The 19,836-nt window shown below is 40.2% G+C and overlaps 1 protein-coding gene across 3 annotated transcripts in view; it reads right to left on the bottom strand.

The window, feature by feature from the left end:
* sufu (suppressor of fused homolog (Drosophila)) overlaps window positions 1-19,836 on the bottom strand; it is a 160,021-nt gene that overhangs the window by 71,564 nt on the left and 68,621 nt on the right. For all 3 annotated transcript variants that reach the window (XM_068002081.1, XM_068002080.1, XM_068002077.1), the window contains exon 4: window positions 2,669-2,811. In XM_068002081.1, the coding sequence (XP_067858182.1) occupies window positions 2,669-2,811 (143 nt within the window). The remainder of the gene's footprint in view (window positions 1-2,668; window positions 2,812-19,836) is intronic.

A 19,836-nucleotide genomic window follows, 5' to 3' on the forward strand; every position in this document is an offset into this window, starting at 1 on the left:
GAAAATGTAATTTAAAAATCAGTTAAAACAATGGCTCGAGATAAAGGTCACCAGATAGCAGAGGAGGACTAGAGGGAGGTATGGAGCAGCCACCGCATACAGCTGAATGTGAGGGAGCTAGCACAGGATAATACAGAATGTACCACACCCTGCTCATGTCTCTCAAATTCCAGCTTGATGGCAAAAGGGCTCCAGTGAAAAGGAATTCTACCAAGAACATTTAAGTTATGTCCCCACATTTATCTGTTTTGGAGTACACGATGGCACTCTCAGTACTGCAGACTTAACCATGTGCCTCCTGAAAATATCCACTGCAGATCATGGCCTTCTAGCAACATGTAAATTAATAGATTGATCACTGTGAGCCAGTGAAGTGCATCCGTCCCTACAACATTTGGGACATACATTAGTCGGAATGTACATATTCCATGCTGTACATTACTCATTCTAACTGGCAGTTTAGGGCCCTTGCCTAGAAGCTTACATTATCCAAACTGTCTCCAAAAGCAAGAAAAAGGCCAGCTCTAGAACATGGCCACAATCCAATAAGGATTTTCTTCTATTTCAATGGGCTGCAAAAAACAAGCAATGACCCAAACCCTGCTAGATCCCTATTTTGGTACAACCCTTAAATGGGATTGTGGATACATTTTTCGGAGAGCCAGCACAGGTGCAATGGCCTCCTTTTGTACTGTAAAATTCTATAACTAGCTCCATGATCAAGGGAACCCAAGGCTACCTCCAAACTATTGTGATCCCCAAAAGTACATACTTCCCAACATATACTCAACCAAATGGATAACAAGATGTACTAGTACAATGTGATAAAACTGTAGTAACTTAACAAAATAGATGTATCCTTCCCTCTGAATAAAGAGGAAGCTAGACTTAGAAATAGTAAAATGAAAGACACAATAGGGCAGGAAAATGGGAAGGAAAAAAAGAGCATGCATAGGTAAAGTTTATTTTCATGTAAAGTTGTGTTTAATTCAACAGTTTTGGGTTAGTATAGTGTAACAAAGCTATTCCTGAAGTTTGAGAAGCTTTACGAATGTAAATATTTTCAGCACCGCAAATCAGTAAGCTGACAACTTACAGAAGCTTCCCTGAACATGCCAATGGACTAAATGGTTAAATTAGCCTATAACAAAATATTTGAGAAACAGCACAAAAAAAAGCAGATTGATTATATTAGTGTTGCTGAAATTCAAGCCAGATAAATGAGGCAGCAAGGTTCCACAATGCTTTGCTCCCCATATTCTCCACGTGGCAAGTTCCAGTTCTCAAGTCATGCTACTGGCAAATGTCCGGTCCTCCCAACATGGAAAGTGAACAAAAACTAAAAGTCAGCATAAGAATTGCCCAAGACACACACACATGCATATGTGCCCAACTCCAGTGCCATTGGCAAAGTTAGACCACTTACTTTCACCTCATACATTTTTTGCCCAAAGTACCTCATCCCCACCAAAACCTTTATTCATTCTTTTGTCACTTCTGGACTCAATTTCTCTGATATCCTTCTTTCCAACTTCCCAGCCATAAATGCCAACATGTCTAAAACGCAAGTTGCTGATATCCTAAGTCCATTTATCCATCACCCCTGTTCTCACCGACCTACAAGGGCTCACTGCCTCCCGTCACATTAAATTTAAAATCCTTGTCCTCATCTTCAAATCACTCCATGGTTTTGCTCCAACCTACCCCTGAAAATTCCTCCAGTTTTATATCCCCTCCAACATCCTTTGGTCCTCCAACTCTGGCCTTTTTTTTGCATTCTCCTTCCTTTGCCTCACCATTAGTGACAAAGCTTTCAGCCACTTTGGCCCTATTCTCGAACTCCCTCACCATCTTTAACGGCTTTCTCAGAATCTATCTTTTTGATCAAGTTTTTGGTCATCTCCTACCATGCATTGGAGTCCGTTCTGTTATTCCGTTTATTTATTCCCAACAACCGCCAACCCCATCCCTCACAAATCACCATGGAACATTATCTATATTAAAAGACAGTGTATAAACAAATCTACGTTGTTGTTAGGCTATCTTACCACCTGCTGGGCGTGGAGCGGAATACACTAAAGCAAGAAAATGGGCAAAAAAGCTAGGAGTTTAAAAAAATGTCAAAGCAGCAAATAAAGGAAAACCAGTATCATCTAAGATTCCATAATTGAACACATTAGTTAGCCACCACAATGAAGTCAACTAGAACTCACATCATTAATTTCCTGGGATGTTTTGGAAACCAAAAGCTTCTGTTGTGATATCAATTATTTTATACAATTCAACAGCCAGGTTATTTTTCTGAAAGTTGATGTCGAGAAGGGATGGGAACACAGAAAAGAATGGACAGAAATTCCAGTGATCTCAGAAATGCAAAGCTGGCAAGTGATCCAGCTTTCTCAAATTTTTAGAAGGTCACACATTTTGGCACAATTGGTTTCATACAAAACATTCAACTGAAGCACGAATGTCAACTTCAAATTCAAAAGTTTAAGTATTACAACTAGGCAGGATTTGATGGGGGGGCGGGGGGAAGGGAGAAACGAGTTTATAAAAATCATTCAGAATCTTCTTGAGGACATACTATATTAGTTAAACATCTACAGCTATTTTGAATTGCAGAATCCCCCCATCAATACTGGAACTAATTATTTGGTTCAGTCAGTACCTGGAGGAATGCAACTGTTCCAAAAGGAGTATGCACAGGTTGCAGCTGTGGATCCTCGGTCAGCAGCATATGTTGGATTCTGGATTCACTGTTATCCAAGGGACTGTGCCAAGAGACATGGTCACCACTGCATAATGTGTTTTCTGTTTGGTAGCAAAAAGAGTTCAAAGTGCAACATGTTATATTTCATTTTCTATCGCTCACAGTAGATTGAGAAGCAAGTTACACAGAATTTTAAAAAATATTCAGGAGTCCCTCAGCTATCCCCACCACCAGCCCCCACCCTCAATCTATTTATCTGAAAAAGGTAGCCCTGAATATAATTTATCATCAACAATATGCCTGGCCTTTCTTGATCAGCACCATCATCTTCACTGCATTTCCATAACTAGACAGTGAAGCAATATTTCTTGGCTTTGATTTGGCATTCAGCACATCCTCAGCCTGAAAATGCTGACTGCTTTCATTGAGTAATGCTTGGAGACAAGGCTCAAAAGCATGGATTTTGGAAATGCAAAATAAGCAAGATCACATTCTTTTATTATTTTTCACAATGAATTAAACCCAAGATTTGCAAATGTAAGAATTTAGACATCTCCTCCAGTCGGTTGCTCCCAACTCATGAAAAACTGCAGGGTATGATATGCATGTAATAAAAATTAACCATTTGCATCTCAGGTTTAGTTTGGGATTGACTTCTTTAATTGTGGCATGATATATAACCAGCTTCATTCATAGCAATCATACACCAGCTTAACTCGATTCAACCATGTTACAATTTGTCAGTTAGTCATCAGGCAGTTTGCTTGAAAGAAGACCCAAGCCACTCAATTCAAATACAAACATGCTGTGTAATTGTTCAAGTATATGTCTGATTGACAGTTCCTTGAACTGAACAGTTAATTAAATTCTGTTGGTTCTGATTACTCTTTTGAAGGCTTTTAGCAGCCTGCCTCTTTTCAAATTTTGGCGATTAAAGCCTAAAATAAGGTCTAATGTAATATTTTTCCATCTTTTAAAGACAGAGAGGATCCTGTGGAGACACAGGACACAATGAGTAGCTAAAGTAATCTAAAAAGGGTTCTCCATGTGTTATTTTGGACGTGTTATTGTAGAAACAGTGTCCCATAAATTGTCCGAAGGATGCCTTTGAGGTTTGTGGGGGAAATTACCTAAAAGGGAGTTTTAGCTTGAAAGCTGACCACACAAAATGGAGTTTAGCTAATGAACTGAATTCTGGGAAAAGGCTTTTAGCTAAGACAAGCAAAGCTGATCATCACCCAGGCTTATGGCCATGGAAGTTCCCAGATAATGTAGCCATAAAATCTTCTCAGCTAAAGGCCATGAACTAATTAAAACCATAAAACCTCTAGGTTAATTGCACCAGGAAGGTTGCAGTGGTTCAAGAAGGCGGATCACCACAACCTTCTCAAGGGCGATTAGGGATGGGCAATAAATGCTGGCCTTGCCAGCAATGCTAACATCCCATGAATGAATAAAAAAGTGTTTATACTACAGATATTTCTCATTATCTAATGGGATGAGACCCCATTATCCCTAGCTCAAACCTCAGGTAGACCACCAACAGAACATTAAGATGTCACCTCTTCCCATTTGTGTGAGAAAAATGCAAGATCAGTGGGTGGTGGGGGGGGGGGTCTGTAAAAATCAGACACAAAGTCTGTCTTTCTGGGGGAGAAGCTATGCCCCAATGATAGCCACAGGACTCTACATTTATCAGCTTTGATTGACAGAAGGGAGACGAGACCTTGTGGCACCAGCATCATCCTGATTGGTTGAGTGAATGTAGAGAGTCCTCCCTTTAAAATTAAGATATAAAAATTGTGTATTGTACGCCTCAGGTCAGTGTTAAGACAATCGTGAGTCAGAAGTAACAGCAGTAGTAGACAGTCTGTTGTAATCTTTTTATAGAGAGCAAGCAGTGTCTCTCTGTCTTTGTAGCAGTCTCTGTTAGTTCATGCTGATCTGTAAGAATCTTTACCTAGCAGATGCAGAAAGATGCATTTACAGGTACAGCATATTGCGACAAAGAGTAAAACACCAAGTTTACTTGTGATGCTGTTGCAGCGAGTTGCTGGCAGAGAAGTGTAAGTTAACTTTGTAAGTGCCTGAGATCAGAGAAGGGTGAAAGTGATGCCAGCTCAGATATCGTCACTCCTGCATAAGGTGGGTTCAGTTGGAACCGAAGATCCAAGTGGAAGGAATAACCCTGCTGCCGAAAGGGGGTTAGTCGATGCAACACTCCACAAGCTAACTCCCATGTCCCAAGGAAGGAGATTGACAATGACGCTGCACGTAAAGACAAGACAGTGTATGCTCTGAACATCGCTTTCAAACATGTAGCCGTGAGCTAATTGATGAACCGGCAGTTCAATGCTGTTAACTTGTCACCAAACAAGGAATTAACCTTAAAGTAATCTCACCAATTTATCACCACAGACTTTGGTCACTGCTATAGTCAATGTTCAGCATCCGTTTGTGCTGATTTACAGAGATACACTGAATTGCCTGTGTAACCTTTGGTACTCGTTTTATTAAGTAACTCTGTCCATTAATGATTGGCTGTCTCTGATTACACTTATGCATGTATGTTATGTGTTTGTGAACCCAACTTTAAGTTGTAATTTGTAACCAATAAATAGCGTTTAGTGCATGGCTTCTTCCTCGATGATTTGGCAAGGAAGAGTTAATTCACTCACATAGCAGCTTGAGGGCAATCTAACCGAGGATTAATAAATTCATTTTGAACTGAACTGGGTTTAATGTAAGACAGTTCGGCGTGCCGATTCAGGCATCATTCGTTGGGAGGTAAAACCCCATACAATTCCTCAGTGAGGAGTTAAAGAAAGGAATTAAGGATTTGTCAGGTTTTGGCATGTATTTGTCGTGATACCGTAACCCAGCATTCTTATACTATTAACTTAGATATCAGGGCAAATAAAGGACACAGGTAGCTAACTATGAGAGTAGTCTGGAGCTAAAAATATCCAGAGTAAAAAAAAAATGAAACCCAAAAATATAACAATGATGTACTGCAACCTAATATTTTCATTTCTTTTTTTTCTGATTTCAGGCCAAATTGAAAATCTGGCTCCCATGAATTGTTGGCTAGACTTGAAGCAATTTTATCTTAACAGGGTACAGAAACAGTTTCTGTAACACTTTTAATCTACGTAGAGCAGATTCAATGTAGCGAGACAGAATTGCATTAAAGCATGCAAAGAAAAATAGCTTTCAATAATTAAAAGACTGAATGCCAGAAACCAAACCTCTTGGTGCATGCTGTCACAACAGTAATTCTTAACCCTTTGAAAATTGAAAAACAATTTGTACTGGCAAAGAATATGTCCTGGTTGTGCAAGGAAATTTTCATGCTGTTTTGGATGTATTATTTTAAAGAAGGATTTAGTATTGTAAAACAAATTCTACATGCAGCGACAAACACACTCATGCTAGAAACAATGGATGTGTCAGTGGGCATGCTCTCCAGTAACATGTTTCAGTCACATAAACACTCGTATTGTTTAAATTATTCATGCAAACTCCGCTTAAGATGCAGAGAAGTAACTCAAAAGGGTAAACTAGTTTATGAATATTAGCATAACCCAGAGACCAAATTGCTGCATAAAAGAACTTGTATGCTTATGTGCTATCTTAACACGAATTACTTTTTAAAAATATAGTTTTTGTAAGGTGTCGAAGGGGTGAAAGTGTATCTTCACAATCTCTGTGTGGGTCAGTAAGTCTGCAAAGTATCTACTTTATACTACTCTACCTTTAACACTGGCTTCCTATTTTCCAGACTCATGTGGCTGGCATTCTATAATGATTATTTTTTTCCAGCAACAGATTATCAATAAATAAACTGAGCGTTACATAATAGTATAATCCATTACAATCAGAAATTATTTCTTTGAGCATTAAAATTAGTTACTGCATACTTCAAAGGATTAACACTATACAGGAAATCAAACATTTAAATGATTGGCAGGAGTATTGGTAATCAGAGGACACATTTAAAATAATTGTCAAAAGAACTGGGGGGAGATGAGAATTTTTTTTTAACACAGTGAGTTGTTATAGTCTGGAATGCACTGCCTGAAAAAGTGGTGGAAGCAGATTCAATAACTTTCAAAAGGGAATTGGATATATACTTGAAAAGGAAAAACTTGCAGGGCTATGGGTAAAGAGCAGGGGAGTGGGGCTAATTGGACAGATCTTTCAAAGAGCCGGCACAAGCACGATGGGCCGAATGGCCTCCTTCTGTGCTGTAATGATTCTCTATATTGGCAACTCAAAATATCTTGGTCTGGTGGACTGGAAAATAAATCCACTTAAGAGCAAAGACAAAAAAAAAGGCTATACAGTTAATACTGCAAATGTTCTTTGCCATATTGCTGTCTGCCAGCCTCTTCCTAAAGGTGATACTGGTGCCAAACTGGTAGATAGAACATAACTGCATTAAAGAAAAGTGATCACACCCAAATTAATCAAATCAATTTAAACTGGGATTACTTCTTTATACACCACTAGCTTGGGGTGCAGACATACATTGTTCTCAAGGATGTGATATATGGAGAGCACTATTAAGGAGCCTACCATAAACACGCGCTGAGCATTTATTGTATAATTAGAGGATTAACAATGGGACGCAGTAAAGCCTGAATCCACATTTCCATTTATCCCAAGTCTGCCAAGGAATCAGTTCAAGATCCTTCTTACTGTAGGTCTCGAGTATGTCCGAACTGGGTAGTCTTAGCAATATGAGAGCAGTTCTCTCCAATTTAAGCAAGGATGAATACTGATACAAGGAACATAGACTTCAATTTCTTCCCCTCAATGTGCACTTGCATCCACCTTAAATCAAAATTTTGCAGTAATGCCTGGAAAGAGTTCAGAACTTCATCAGTTTAATTTTCAGGTTCTCAGTCTACATTTAAGATTCCAACTTAGAGTCAGCCAGGCTGGCCACAGTTATCACAAGATCTCACCATTGCATTTCTCTCGGCCAGCTCCCAAAGACCTTTAGCCATTGACACTTTTCCAATCCCATACAGATCTGCCACTTTTGCCTTGGCATTCCATATTTGGGTTTTTTCCAGGATGAAAGTCACATCACCTTTTGAGGGTAATGATTTTCTATTCTACAGCACACAGGCCATCTTTGCTTTAACACAATCCGTTACTGCATTCAGGTAATTTATTATTACTTTACAGTTGGTCACTTGGTCCTTGCAGGCAATAGCACCACCCTCCTTACGGTGATGTGGAGATGCCGGTGATGGACTGGGGTTGACAAATGTAAGGAATCTTACAACACCAGGTTATAGTCCAACTGTTTTATTTGAAAATCACAAGCTTTCGGAGGCTTTCTCCTTCGTCAGGTGAGTGTCGGTGCACAAGAATCATCCAGATTTTAAACCTTCATCATAATCCAGTTCACAACTTAACACAAGTAACAGCCTTAAACACTCTCCATTTCACAATGCAAGATGTCGCGTCTGGAAATAGTTTCCATAGTGCCTCAAACGTTCATCCATCCAAACCATTCACTTTTTACCTCCAACTTCAAGTAAGCAAGATCCTTAAGAATCTGGAATACTCTAAAATATTGCCACGCGCACTGTATCTTCGGTTGCCATCATGACAAAGCAGCTAGATGATGAAAATAAGAGCTGGGGTTCAATATCAGCTTCCCAAAAGACCAAGTTTATGTCCACAGAGCGAGAAAGGGCAAAGATGGACGACAGAATAAAATGGAAATTGATTGTGAGGTAGTGGAAGTACAGCACAAGTTTGTATATCTAGGAAAGTGCAATTAACAGGACTACCAATCTGTAAAGAGTGACTGTTAACTTTAAATTTAACTTTCGACTTAGGACCTAGAAAATCAGATGCCAATCTACCCAAATTAAATGTTATCCTGATCAAATCAAAACGGTACTTAAACTTCAAGCTTTACCTGGTACGAAAGGTGGCTTGAAGAGTTTATGTGATCACTTGACTGTTTGAAAATGAGTGAAAAACAAGAAAAAAGCATGCCTTTTAAGTGTACTCTGATCAGAAGCAAATTTTGTGCAATCCAGACATATAGAAAAATCAATCAGATTAACTGCCCGTTGTGCAATGATGCACTACATTCTGATCAAGATACGCTATAAATGCAGTCAGTGTGAAATTTTCTTAAATTAATTGAGACTTCAGGAGTACATGCTCACAGGGAGTAATTCTGTTCCTCCCATCATTGTCTAAATCAAGTTCTCAAAACTAAAAAGGGGGACAACTTCTTCAAGCAAAAGCTACAATCAAAAATAGTAATGGCCTACACTCAGTTCTTTGTTTTCTTTCCAGCTTGACAAATATGATGCCCTTAAAAAGCATTTAAAATGAAAGAACACAACCTTAGTTATGAGATTATCTAGACGAGATATGGTATTTTTTATTCTTTGAAAAAAGTTCCAACTTAGACAAGAATTTGCCACTGTACAGAAGGGGAGAGAAGGAGACAAAAGGCAGTCATCTAGGGAGTTTGTACCTTAAAGAAATGTTTACCCTTGTGCTGTCATTTTCATCCGACCACTCAACAACAACTTGCATTTATATAGCGCCTTTAACGTAGTAAAACGTCCCAAGGTGCTTCACAGGAGCCGAGGAAGGTGACATTAGGACAGATGACCAAAATCATGCTCAAAGAGGTAGATTTTAAGGAAGGTCATAAAGAAGAGCGAGGCGGAGAGGTTTAGGGAAGGAATTTCAGAGCTTAGGGCCTAGACAGCTGAAAACACAGCTGCCAATGATGGGGTGAAGGAAGTGGGGGATGAATAAAAGTCCAGAGTTGGAGAAACACAGAATACTTGGAGGGTTATCGGGCTGGAGGAAATAACTGGGATAGAGAGGGACAAGGCCACAGAGGAACTTGAACACGAGGATGAGAATTTTAAAATGTAGGCGTACGGGGACCGAGAGCCAATGTAGGTCAGAGAGCACAGGGGCGATGGGTGAACGGGACTTGGTGCAAGTTAGGATACAAGCAGCAGAGTTTTGGATGAGCTTAGGTTTATGGAGGATAAAAGATGGGCGGCCGGCCAGGAGAGCATTAGAATAGTCGAGTCTGGTGGTAACTAAAGCATGGATGAGGGTTTCAGCAGCAAATATGCTGAGGCAGGGGTGGAGATGAGCTATATTACGGATGTGGAAGTAGGCAATAGAGGGAACTGAAATTACAAGCTCTTGATTCCCTTAGAGAAGCCCACTTTGTACATTCTTGCATACAAGAGCTTTGAAGGAGTAGGCATGCTAAGTGATCTTACTGCTGTGAATGATTGGGTCTGAATAACGTTAGCACACAACCCATTCGCATAATTGTATGTGGCAATTTTTCAGCAGGGTCCATGGCTGCTGAATTTCTTGCAACCCACAGGCCTGCATCTTGTTGGTAGGATTTAGCTATATAAGTGGCCTTGCTCTGGAATGCATCATCCATTCGTTTACTGAAGAGGGCAACAGAGACCAAGTGACAGTAAGGCTTTTGTGACATACAAAAATGAAATCAACGATAAAAGCTCTAGCAATAACGCACTAGAGCAAGAGAGATAGACACACTAAAGGTTGCAGGGGAAAGAGATGCAGTCCAAATAACTGCATTATGTAGATAATGCATACTGCAGCCAAAATGTACCCGTGATAGAGGAGGTGACTATGGAGTCCAGTGGCAGGGGTGTAAATCAAGTCAATTGCTCTGTTGATAGTGTCAAACTTTAAGCATTGTTGACGCTGCATATCCACATGAGTAGTAAGTCTACCACCACACTCCTTTTTGAGCCATGTAGAAGGTTGAGAGGCTTTGAGGGGTCAGGAGGTGAGTCACTCATCTAATCTCTGCCCTGCTCTTGGTTGATCCAGTTCAGTTTCTGGTCAATGGTGAATTCCAAGATGTTGATGGCGGTATTGTTGAAGGTTAGTTGAGATGGTTGGCCCTCTCTTGTTGGAAATGGTCATTACCTGGCTTTATCTGTCAACTCATGCATGGATGTTATCCAGGTCCTGCTGTGGGATGACATGGGCTATTTCATTATTGGAGAGTTTTGAATGGAGCTGAACACTGGAGTCATCATCAAATAGCCCCACTCTTGACCTTATGATGGAGGAGAGGTCATTGGTCAAGTAGCTGAAGATGGTTGGATCAGTAATGCTTCCTGAGGACCTCTTATACAACTGACAATCAATCGCAGTTATAATAGTCATAAGGAGTTCAGTCTGGTACACAACTGATTGAGCTATCCATCACCAGTTCTGGCTGGATCACATCAAGTGCCACTGGACCTCTGCCAAAACTGCCCACTACTCCAGGATCATCCCATCAGTCTGGAATCAATCCAGATCAGGTCACAGAAGTGAAAGGCCAGCATACAAACTCATCACACCTTTCTGTCCCTTAGCTGTAGGTTAGTTCTTGATAGGTAGAATATCACCTGAACCTCCTTAAATTAGATTACAGCCACAAAAAAATAATTGCAATATAGTATACAGTATCTAGCCATATATTCAGGTGTCCAATTGATATTTCAAACAGGTACCACAGTGAGGATCAGTAGGTGTCTAAAACAGGCATCCTATAATATTTAAGTCAGCACAATACAAAATGCTACAAATACATACAGTAAGCATTAAAGCTTAGTTTATTTGCAGAACATATTTAACATTTAGGGGCAGAACATTACTGTACTGACTTTTTCTTCTGCTTTGACTCCTTGAATCCAGTGCTTCACTTCTAAAATCAGAACATTGGAATATTAGTGAACTTCTAGTTTCAGAATCTTATAACTAACAAACAGTGACTGTACGTATTCCTCATCCTTGATTTTAGCTACCTATAGTTGCTTTATAGTATAGTCCAAGTTTTGAAAGAGAAAGAAAAATGCACTACCCTCCAGCATTTATGTTAGAATATTAAACCTGGTCTCTGTGAACCTGCTGCAAAGAAAACTCCAGCATATTGCGCATGTGCAGACTGGTGGTGCAGCAAGTGCTGACTTCATTAAACTGTGTCATCAAGTCATAACAATGAGCCACTGTTTGTTTCTATGGACTGATGTGATTTTGCACTGGAACAGCACATTTATTGGACCCAGGAAGATTGGCAGCAGTTGTGATGACCCAGTTAAAAATATAACTGGTTTTCTTGGCCACCTCAATGACTTTAGCTTGTGGTTGTCACTAGCTGCACGAGACCGGAGCATCAAGGAGTCAGCAGCACATAATATAAAAGCAATTCCAGAGTGCTTAACGCGGTCACTGAGTTGCAAGTGGAAATACTTCTTCTTTTCCCTTATTAAAAGGCAAACTTGTGTTCTTGTTCTCAATTACACAATGGATTCAGCCATTCTAAAGAGCCTGTTTACCATAAATGGTTTTAGAAACACATTTTTGTCCAAATATAAGAACAAGAGCATATTTTTTTTAAATGGTGGGGTTGAATACTTGCAACAGGACAGGCTCGGGTCAGTGTTTTATAAAAAAAAGCTCTAAGTGTACCTAATTAATGTTAACGAGTTCACCAGGCTTTAGTGCTCAGAATATCTGAAGACCAGCAAAATCAAAATAATAATATTAAAAGGCTAAGGGGTATCCTTTCTGATTGCATTCTTGAAGCTGGGGAATAGAATATAGTTCACAAATAGAAATAGCAATGTAGTCTTTACAGCATCCTAACAAGCTCAGTCCAAAAGAAACATGAATATTCCTCTATTATGCTTGTACAGCAAATCAACCTAGATACAGCCTTTTCTTTTAAAAAAAAACTGTACACTTGATAAAATAGCCCTGTGACAGCTCGCAAGTATGAAATGTAAAGCCACAAAGAGTCCATTCTTGGTTCCTGTCTTTATGCCAGGATATTATGCACGTCAAATGTTAACTTGATTCTGCGGTGACTGATCCCTGCAATGCACTACTGCTCTGGTCTCTCCTGGGAAAGAGATCACACTCAGGCCAGGTTTTTCACATGCTAATCTACCAACTGCAAACCCACCTGTTTGTGTCCATTTTAGTAAATGTATTGCAGCTTTCCTCACTTAGCCAGCAATTACCATAATATTTGTATTGACAGGTGAATAATTGTTGTTAATAGACATTGGACCTTTTATTGTCATATACAGACTGTGAAAGGATTGATCAAACCCGAACACATTTCTGATGCATCCCAACATTTTTTGAATGTGACTGCCAGCAGAGAGGCTGCCACTTCCCACAGATCTCTCCACAATTCCAAAAGCAGGACACAAATTTAATGTTAGTAAACTAGGTGGCCAGTTTTAGTTTTGCTGGCCAACATCCAATCACCAGCAAAACATTGCTAGCATAGTTCCACATCAAGTAGTTTCTGTATAACTTGACAATCTTGCACGCATTGAATGCTCAGTGCAGGCTACATGTTCCAAGTCTCTTGCCAGTAGTGATCTAAGCCAGTTGCTGGTAGGTCTAAGGTTATGGCCCGACGCTCCATTTAAAAATGTATTCAGTGAGCTGGCCCACAAGAACGAACGAACAAACTTGCATTTCTACAGCGCCTTTCACGACCTCAGGACGTCCCAAAGCGCTTTACAGCCAATGAAGTACTTTTGAAGTGTAGTCACTGTTGCAATGTAGGAAACCCAGCAGCCAATTTGTGCACAGCAAGGTGATAATGATCAGATAATCTGTTTTGGTGGTGTTGGTTGAGGGATAAATATTGGCCAGGACACCAAGGAAAACTGCCCTGCTCCTCTTCGAAATAGCACCATGGGATCTTTTACGTCCACCTAAGATGGCAGAGGAGGCCTCGGTTTAACATCTCATACGAACAACAACTCCTCCTGCAGTGCAGCACTCCATCAGTACTGCACTGGGCTGTCAGCCTAGATTTTATGCTCAAGTCTCTGGAGTGGGATATGAACCCACAACCTTCTGACTCAAAGGTGAGCGTGCTATCACTGAGCCACAGATACCACTGAGCACCTTAGTACATTGAATGGTAAAGCCCAATATGTAATTTAGCAATCATTTATGCAAAGATGTTATAAAGTAAGCGGACTCTATAGAAAGTCCCTATGCCCATCCATTCTAAACCTTCATTAACTCAAGCTCTAGTCTCAGTTGTTGCGAAATTTAAGTTTCTAAACTTTCCTGAAATATAATATCTAGAAGCCATGCAATTATAATTGTCCTATTAATTTTGTTTAGCACTGCTGCTGCTGATGTCTTGTTCAAAGGGGAAAAAAATCCACAGAACAAAGATCTTTTTAGGTCAGATTCTGGAACCTGGTGTTCAGGAGCTGCTCCCAGAGTTTAAGCAGCTGAATCCAGTTTCCACAGACTGGTAGCTGACTCGTAGACCCACTTTTTCCCTGGATTATAAAACTGCTGCTAATCTACGGAGACTGGATTTAATGGCATAAATCGTGGAAGATGGCTCCCGGAATCCGTATTTACGAGATGATACAAAGCAGTTTTAATTGAGAAAGGCTTGCTGAATTAGTCACAAGTATTTGTTGGGCCGAAGGGCCTGTTTCCATGTTGTAACTTCTATGATTCTATTGGGCCAAGTGCAGGAAATTGGGACTAGCTTAGTGGTATAAACTGGGCAACATGGACATGTTGGGCCGAAGGGCCTGTTTCCATGTTGTAACTTCTATGATTCTATTACAGTTATCATACTGCTCGTGCTCAGTAAGAATAGAGAACTTCATTTTATTGGGTACTCCACTGCTGTACATTAGATTAAAAATAAAGTATATTGTAAAGAACAATTGTGGGAAGAGTTTTTTTTGTGCACCAACTGAATCTAAGATTCAAACAAATATTTTCAGTTACAAAGATACAGTCCTCGATAAGCAGATAATCCATTATGAATCGGTGAAGAAGTGAATAACAAGCGATATAATACATTTATGTGCATTTGTCATTTGTCATTTTGGTCACCTCTCCGATTTTGGTCATGCATCCAAGTGGAGAGGTGCTGTAGTAAATGCAGAGCAACAATGCTGAAGACAAAATAATGGGGGGGGGGGGGGGGGGGGGGGGAAATCAATATTCTGGTACAAATGCATACAGGTCAGATCAGCAAATGGCAATATGGCATTCTCCAAGTCTTGCAGAGTTCCAAGTCTTGCAGAGTTCCAAGTCATCAAATTCCAACAGATGGCACAATGTGGGCTCTGTACAATAATTGAAATGTTCTTTCTATTTAGGCAATGGCTCGAGAACTTTGACAGCTGTCAGCAGTCCTCACATTTCAGACAAGTTAGCAGAAATCCAAAACTACTTAAGTTGCACCAGTACTATGCAGGGATATGCAAATTTCACAGACTGCCACACAACATTGTTCAATTTGTATGAAGATAGACAAGATATCGCTTTTCCTATTTACATTATTTTCTCTGCAGTTGGCTTTTTATTCCCTCTAAGCACATTTCCACTTTCTTAACAATTCCCTTGCAAGCTTTTGACAAACAGTATTATTCAATATTACATTAACAATGGCATCTCAACTCAACATAAAAATCAACCATATTCTGGAAACACTTCCATGTACCTCAAGCAAACTTAACATGTGCATTCCAAGAATGGGGTGAAGAGACTGCATGTTAGAAAATAAGGCTAAGTGGTCTCCTCCTGCAATACATGTAGTGATAGCATCAAAAAACTGAAGACATAGCACATGTTTGTCTTCAAGATATTTGTAAATGTAAGGAATCTTACAACACCAGGTTGTTACAACATCAAAGATATTTGTACTCATGGAACATTACTTGGAGGCACAATATCAAGTAACATCAGGTAGCTGCCCTACAGATAGCTTCAAGAGGCGCACCATGCTAGTTCAAGAGGGGAGTCAATATTCTGTAGAAGAGACTCTGGTTTTCCCATCGAATCCCACCTCAGAGACCTCAAAGGATGCATTTTACTGCCCAATTCACTAACCTCTGTTTAGTGACAGGTTTAATCAGTGTTTTCTCACAGGAAACAAACTGCCTAGATTGCAAACTTTTAGACCTATCTCCATAGAAAGTGAGATAGGAAAACAAATCTACAGATTTGCCCAAATGCCACACTTGCGAAAGGGAGAGCACATCAATATGAATCTGCAACAAGAAGGGTGGACAAGGGGAGGATTTCTTGAACTAGCATTATGACCGACAAAATAATTGAGATATTCCCACATCAATATACCAACCTTGTCTTTCCAACATCATAAACCTTCAGAAACATCTGGGGCAAGTATTGTTACAAATGTTTGCTGGAAACCTTATTTCACTAAGCTTTATCTCTGAACAGGTGTCTCATCAGCTGGTTGTTCTTGGGAACGTTGTTACATATTTGGGTCTACGCCTGAATCTGTAGATCCTGTGCTTAACAACCGATCCACAACTCCCTTAGCTAACAGTGCATTACCAAGAATAACCTATCCACCATTTTGATCTCGAATGATCCCAGCTGCAAGGGAAGTTGGAGAGGCGCAGAGAAATACATAAATCTCCCCCTTAAAGAGATCAATAGCTAATGAAGAACCACTCCACTAACTCCTACAGTAAAATCTTGTAACCACTTTTGCATACTATCCACCTCAGTATCCCATTTTTGAAGTGAAAAATAGTTTTTTTTTTGCAGTCTAAGAATGTGGAAATAACCATTTTCACACTGGTGATCTCCATTTACCCCAGTTATCCATCTTACAACTCACACCAATTATTTAAAAAAGATTGAACAGAATATTTAACAGATTTTTGTGTTGGATGGTCAATTTTTTATTTTCACTGGCTAAATGATAATTCTTTAAAATTTTCACCAGAGTCTGGCCAGTGTATTTCCTTTACAAGAGTGTCCTTATGTATGATACAATCAATTCACATTTCCATGCATTAAGTAATTTTGTTTCATAGCCAATCACTACAGTGAAACCTGTACAGACACCCCCAAAAAAAGACACCTGTTTAAAAAAAGACACTTATTGACAGTCCCAATTAACTTACATTGCAACAGCTACAAGCTGCACCTTGAAACCAAGGATCTGGCAAATTACAAACAGCCTTCACGGACAGCCTTCAATGCATCAAGTCCATTTCCAACTTAAAACACAGGACATGCAGGTAAGCGCGAGGCAGCAGCTGGTGAAAGAAATCGCTTTTGTGGAATGGAAATCTCTTTAACTGGCATCCCTAGTGGCAGAGAAACCATTCGATCTCTGGGACTGAATGCTTGCACGGCTCTATCCCAGGGATAGAGCGGTTTCTCTGCCTCTATGGATGCTGGGTAAAGAACTTCCCATTTCACAAAAGCTGGGAACTACACCGGGCAACATCACATTTCATTCCACCAGTACGTCAGGTACTGATGAGTTGTTGTCAGCCCCCTACCCATCTCCCAGCACCTCAAACATTAGCAGCTACAGCACACGGAGGGAGGGCGTCCCGGACATGGGTCTACAGAACATTAATCCCCCCCCCAATTTGGCTGGGATTTCCTAGGCACTCCAGCCCTATAGCAGCCATCTCGCCCTGTGCAGGCTGCCAATGTAGTAGTTCCCAGGATCAGGACATTCCTCCCTCAATGGAAAAGGACCCCGGGATAGCAATGAACTGGGAAACCCAACAAACAGAAGATAGAACTGAAATCACATCCCGCTGGCAGGTCTCCAGAATTAGGCATGATCCCAGGTGATGGCGAAGAAAAGGAACACTGCAGGAGATACAGCCTATCCCGGGATATTTGGCTCATCCGGTTTACTGTACATACAATGACCATTTTGAAAATAAGGACAGCTGAAAATAAAGGACACCTGATGCAAATCCATTAAATTTCCCTAATTTACAGGTTTCACTGTATTTACCCACTGTGCTAATGTTCATCAAATACTCATTAAATTGTAAAAGGTATTCACAACCAAAGTTCAAAGCCAATAGACCAAATGGGTCCACAATTTGTATTGCTTTCCTCCTGACAAGACAAACAAATTCTGTCTCAGCTAACTGAAGTCAATTTTAAACTCATAATTACTCTGTCCAACAAAAATCATTAAAAAAAATCTACATACAGAAATCCTCCTGTTTGCCGCTTGATGGAGCTTGGTTTCTGTCACACCCACATCTTACCACTCAAAGGATACAGAACAATGCAGAAAAACGTATTGTGCTGTCCTATCCATGCCTGGTGTACATTGCTGCACTTGTGAACTTAAACTGGCTGAAAAATGCACTTCTGTATCCATGCAGATACAACTGCAGTTTGGTAAATTCCCAGAGATACTAGTTGCAGCCCACCAGGTTCCTAACAATTTGAAGACAGGCATTTGATCATATTTTTTTTAAATATTACCAGAGCAAATTCGAATGCAATTATTTTCTCTGTGCATCATGATGAACAATTCAAAGATTAGTTGCTAGGATGATAATTTGAATGGACTAAGGTCTGTGTGGATGGAACATTATATCTGTTGATTTAAAAAAAAAATTTAAATGAAAGATTCACATAAGAACATAAGAAATATGGCCCCTCAAGCCTGCTCTGCCATTCAATAACATTACAGCTGGTCTTCGACCTCAACTCCACTTTCCCGCCTGATCCCCATATCCCTTGATTACCCTAGAGTCCAAAAATCTATCTATCTCAGCCTTGAATATATTCAACGACTCAGCCCCTCTAGGGTAGAGAATTCCAAAGATTCACAACCCTGACTGAAGAAATTTCTCATCTCAGTCTTAAATGGCCAACACCTTATCCTAAGATATGCCCTCCAGTTCTAGACCCTCCAGCCAGGGGAAACAGCCTCTGAGCATCTACCCTGTCAAGCCCCTTCAGAATCTGATATGTTTCAATGAGATCACCTCTCATTCTTCTAAACTCCAGAGAGCATAGGCCCATTTTACTCAATCTCTCCTCAAAGGACAACCCTCTCATCCCAGGAATCAATCTAGTAAATCTTTACTGCACCCCCTCTAAGGCAAGTATATCCTTCCATGGATAAGGAGACCAAACCTGTACACAGTACTCCAGGTGAGGTCTCACCAAAGCCCTGTACAGTTGTAGTAAGACTTCCTTACTCTTGTACTCCAACCCTCTTGCAATAAAGGCCAACATGTCATTTGCCTTCCTAATTGCTTGCTGTATCTGCATGTTAACCTTTTGTATCTCTTGTACGAGGACACCCAACATCAACTTTTAATAGTTTCTCACCATTTAAAAATGTTTGTCTTTCTATTCTTCCAACCAAAGTGAATAACCTCACATTTCCCCACATTATACTCCATCTGCCATCTTCTTGCCCACTCACTTAACCTGTCTATATCCCTTTGCAGCCTCTTTGTGTCCTTCTCACAGCTTACTTTTCTACCTAGCTTTACACCATCAGCAAACTTGGATATATTACACTCGGTCCTTTCATAGGAACAGGAGTAGGCCATTCAGCACCTCGTTCCTGCTCCGCCATTTGATAAGATCATGGCTGATCTGTGATCTATCTCCATATACCTGCCTTTGGCCCATATCCCTTAATACCTTTGATTGCCAAAAAGCTATCTATCTCAGATTTAAATTTAGCAATTGAGCTAGTATCAAATGCCGTTTGCGGAAGAGAATTCCAAACTTCTACCACCCTTTGTGTGTAGAAATGTTTTCTAATCTCGCTCCTGAAAGTTCTGGCTCTAATTTTTAGACTATGCCCCCTACTCCTAGAATCCCCAACTAGCGGAAATAGTTTCTCTCTATCCACCCTATCCGTTCCCCTTAATATCTTATAAACTTCGATCAGATCACCCCTTAACCTTCGAAACTCCAGAGAGTACAACCCCAGACTTTCATCTAAGGCATTAATATGGATTGTAAATAGCTGAGGCCCAAGCACTGATCCTTGCGGCACTCCACTAGTTACAGCCTACCAACCTGAAAATGACCCGTTTAACCCTACTCTCTGTTTTCTGTCCATTAACCAGAGTTTTACTAAGCTCATGTACTGTTGGAGCGGTGAAGTACTAATTAAAAAATTGTAGGAAGTCAGTTTGCATTTCCAGAAATGCCAAAATACACACTTGTAACATATGGTGAGAAGTAAATTAATTAAGATATTTAACAGAGGCACCTGGATTCTAGCACCAGCCCCCCCACACACACAAGAG

This window comes from Heptranchias perlo, chromosome 21 (assembly GCF_035084215.1).
Source record: "Heptranchias perlo isolate sHepPer1 chromosome 21, sHepPer1.hap1, whole genome shotgun sequence".
Lineage (NCBI taxonomy): Eukaryota > Metazoa > Chordata > Chondrichthyes > Hexanchiformes > Hexanchidae > Heptranchias > Heptranchias perlo.